Source organism: Oryctolagus cuniculus, chromosome 17 (genome assembly GCF_964237555.1).
Source record: "Oryctolagus cuniculus chromosome 17, mOryCun1.1, whole genome shotgun sequence".
NCBI classification, from domain to species: Eukaryota; Metazoa; Chordata; class Mammalia; order Lagomorpha; family Leporidae; genus Oryctolagus; species Oryctolagus cuniculus.
Genome location: NC_091448.1, coordinates 21,478,389 through 21,482,278, shown reverse-complemented (window position 1 = coordinate 21,482,278; position 3,890 = coordinate 21,478,389). Strand labels below are relative to the sequence as shown.

At 48.6% G+C, this 3,890-nt stretch overlaps 1 protein-coding gene across 1 annotated transcript; it reads right to left on the bottom strand.

Moving 5' to 3' along the window:
* Window positions 1–1,977: 1,977 nt before the first annotated feature.
* On the bottom strand, window positions 1,978–2,966 carry LOC138843158 (keratin-associated protein 4-12-like). The gene has a single exon (XM_070060713.1). The coding sequence runs from the start codon at window positions 2,886–2,888 to the stop codon at window positions 2,271–2,273; it is 618 nt and encodes a 205-aa protein (XP_069916814.1). The 5' UTR covers window positions 2,889–2,966; the 3' UTR covers window positions 1,978–2,270.
* Between the last annotated feature and the right edge of the window lie 924 nt (window positions 2,967–3,890).

The window sequence follows — 3,890 nt, the reverse complement described above, 5'->3', positions numbered from 1 at the left end:
CAGTCCTCAGAACACATCATGGTGAGAAGAGCTGCCGGTCCAGCATATGCCTTCTAATGAATTTATGTAGACTGACCTCCTATCTCATGCCTTAGTTAAACTCGCTTAGTAGTTTGAGGAGTTGTTTTGTAGTATCGGAACTCAGCTTTCTGTCTGCTTCTCACCCGAGGCAAATGACTGTTGGTTTGTCTCGGTTCATTCCTCAGTGGGAAGCGTGCACCCTTAGCCCCCTCTCCAAAGTAGGAGGCTTCTGTGGGGATATAGGATTGAAAGGTAGGACACCCTATGTTGATACACCTGTCGTTTTGGAAACTTTGTCTCCAGATGTGTCATAGATGCCTGCATGTAGAGTAGCTTCAGAGCTCAATCTCACTCCTGTGAATAAAAGCATGAACAGAAATGAAACCTGAGTGGACAAAGGCACAGGGAAACTGTAAAAGAAAACACCTCAGTGGTTTTCAAACATTTTTATTATTTTTATGTGTTTGAAAAAGCCTGGGGGTAGGATGAGAGAGAGGGAAAGTGTGGGAGGAAGAAAGAACAAAGAACAAAGAGAGGAGAGAGAGGAGAAAAAGGGAGAAAGAGAGAGAGAGAGAGAATTTTGATATTCCATCCATGGGTTCACTCCCCCAAATGCCTATAATAGTCAGGGCTGGGCCAGGCCAAAGCCTGGAGCCCAGAACCCAGTTTGGATCTCCCACATGTGTGCCAGGAGCCCGACCACCTGAGCCAGCACCTGCTTCCGGAGGGCGGGGAGTGTAGCCAGGCCTCAAACCCAGGCTCTCCGGCGTGATGCACATATCCCATGTGGCTTAGCTGCCCTGCCAGATGCCTTCTCTGGTTTCTTCTTGAGGAGTTGTTTGTTTACTTTTGTTTTTTTTTTTTTGATTTATTTTTGTTTTTGAGAAACCCCGTTAGACTGTATGTTCCATCAGCACAGAGGATTTTGTGCACATTGGTCCTCACTATTACTCCAGTAGCTGTAACAAGGTCCACTACATAAAAAGTGCTCAGCACACGCTGTTTGGGAGCAGGTGTGGATGTGTGGGAGGGTGGGTGCAGGCAGACCCATTCTCAGGGAGCCCAGTTTCCACGGGGGAACAGTTGACAGGAGCTCAGCGGGACGTCCAGCCGTGGTCTTGCCACCTGCAGTTTGCCATGTGGTCTTCTCCAGGGCCTGCCTCGCTCTTCCTTAGGTCAAGTGGTGGGTCTGTTTTTAGCTTTCTGAGTAACCTCAGTACTGGTTCTCCAGGTAGCCGTACTGATCTGCCTTCCTACCAACAGCGTATAAGGATCCCCCTTTCTCCACACCCCCTCCAGCATGTGTTCCTTCTTTGTCTTCTTGGTAACAGCCATTCTTACTGGAGTAAGAAGATATCTCATTGTAGTGTATACAGAGTGGAATATTAATTGGCCATAAAAAGAATGAAAGCATGATGTTTTCAGCGAAATGAGTGGGAGTGGAAGTCACTGGGTGAAGTGGTGTGAGAGTCAAAAACATCCGTTGTGACTCTGTGTCTCAAGTTCAGGGAAAGAAGGCCCATCTGAATGTAGAACATGACTGCTTGGGGTAGAAAGGGCAGGGGTAGGGAGGAGGTAGAGCAAAGTAGGGGAAGGGCACCAAAACGTGGCTTCATAGAAGGGATGAGTTCTAGTGGTTGACAGCACGCTCATGCAAGCTCATGGCAACCTATGACATGTTTTACACACAGATAGAGGAGCGGTGCCTGAAGGCTGCGAAACATTGATAGCTGTGATGGAATCAGCACACTTGTTGAAAGGTCGCACTGTACCCATTGATATGCCTAATTGTTGTTAATCAAAAAAATGTTTAGAGAGATGACACTGCTCACTAACCTAACTTGATCATCACCCATTGAACCCATGTATGAAGTCATCACACTGTCCTCCATAAAAAAGTATCCTTAAAATAATTAGAAATTTAAAAAAACTGAAGAGAGTGACAATCACACTGAATTTTTGGTGCAGAAAAGTGTAACTTTATTTTGGTAAAGAAATATATCATGTTACAGAAGACCTAGAAAGCAAGGAGAATAATTTCTCCAGTAAGCAAGTTGATGGGAAGGTCTATTGCTGTATGAGTATTCCTGGGAACATCCATCCTTTCAAATGACTGGCCCTGGTTCCTCTATGGAATGACAAAGCCCAATTCAGTTGAGTGACACCATCTCAACTCCATATGCCCTCATGTTGAGCACAGACACATGAAAGTCTGGACTGAAGCAAAGGGGTAGGCTCAGGGAGCAAGATTAGCAGCAAGGGACAGCACAGCACATGGGGCGGGGGCAGGTGGAGATGACACAGGTTGGGCGATAGCAACTGGTGTGGCAGGAGACTTGGCCACAGACTGGGCGGATGCAGCAGCCAGGGCAGCAGCTGGGGCGGCAGCAGCTGGAGCCGCAGCAGCTGGAACTACTACAGGAGGGGCGGCAGCAGCTGGAGATGCAGCAGGTGGGGCGGCAGCAGGAGGGCTGGCAGCACTGGGACTGGCAGCACTGGGGCCTGCAGCAGCTGGAGATGCAGCAAGTGGGCTTGCAACAGGTGGGCTGGCAGCAGGAGGGTCTGCAGCAGCTGGGGCGGCAGCAGGTGCGCTGGCAGCACACAGACTGGCAGCACTGGGGCCTGCAGCAGCTGGAGATGCAGCAGGTAGGGCGGCAGCAGGTGGGCTGGCAGCACTGGGGCCGGCAGCAGCTGGAGATGCAGCAGGTGGGCCTGCAGCAGCTGGGCTGGCAGCACTGGGGCCTGCAGCAGCTGGACACACAGCAGCTGGGGCGGCAGCAGGTGGTCCTGCAGCAGGTGGTCTGAAGGCAGCTGGGCTGGCAGCAGGTCTCCTGCTCAGAGCAGACAGAGCCACAGGAGCTGACCATGGTGTCGGAGGGTGGAGGTTCTGGATGGGTTTTCTGGAGAGTGAAGTTGTTGGGTTTGAAAGTCTTCTTGGCCGGTACCCCTCTTTATACCCCGCTGAAGGCCTGTTGTCATCACATCATTATTTCCTTGTTGTTATTGATCCTGCTGGAAAACTTCATCATTTAATTACTTAATTGTGTGATTCCAGTTACAGACTCCAAAAGAGAGAGCACACACATGCACACACACACACACACACTTCCTTTTCTGGTTGTGCTCTTGTGGTTCCAGTTGCAACACTCATTCTATTTCTTCCTTAGTGGGTGTCACCTTTGTGCCTGGCCTATGTGCTGTCTTTACAAGGCACGTGACTCTGGAAATTTTGGATTTGACTGTGGCATTTGCTTCTGTCTGTACACTGCTCCCTGAAAATCATGGAGGATTGTTTTTCACAATGCTAAAGTATTCTCATTGTCAAGGGAAGTTCTGATATTAAGAGTGAGCTCGCCAGCTCAGCTCCAGCCATTGAGGCCATTTGGGGAGTGAACCAGAAGATGCAAGCCGTCCCTTTCTGTCTCTCCCTCTCTCTGTCTGTAACTCTGCTTCTCAAATACATAATAAATCTTTTTTTTTTAAAGAGTGAGTTCAGTGAATTTGAAAGTCCTCTTTCATCCTCTGCTGGAAAAGCTGTGACCACATCCTGGGACATTTTCTATTTTTCCCTAAAGAAATATTAGTCACTAAGTTATATCCATTTTTCCACATAAATATGTTCACATGAAGAAATATAAGATTTCTTTTTCCTAGAGTGTTAGGCTGGTTCAGACTGGTCTTTGTCACAGAACTGCCTTCCCTGTTCCTTGTTTGTCCACCGTGTCTTCTCCAGAGGACGCGTCCCATGACTTCAATCACTGGGCTGCACCTGTGAGCCGTGTGTCACTCCCTGATGTTGCTTGAGCAAATTGTTCCATGATGCCATGGTGACTTTTGATGTCAAAAGTGAATCAGAATCATGATAGGGA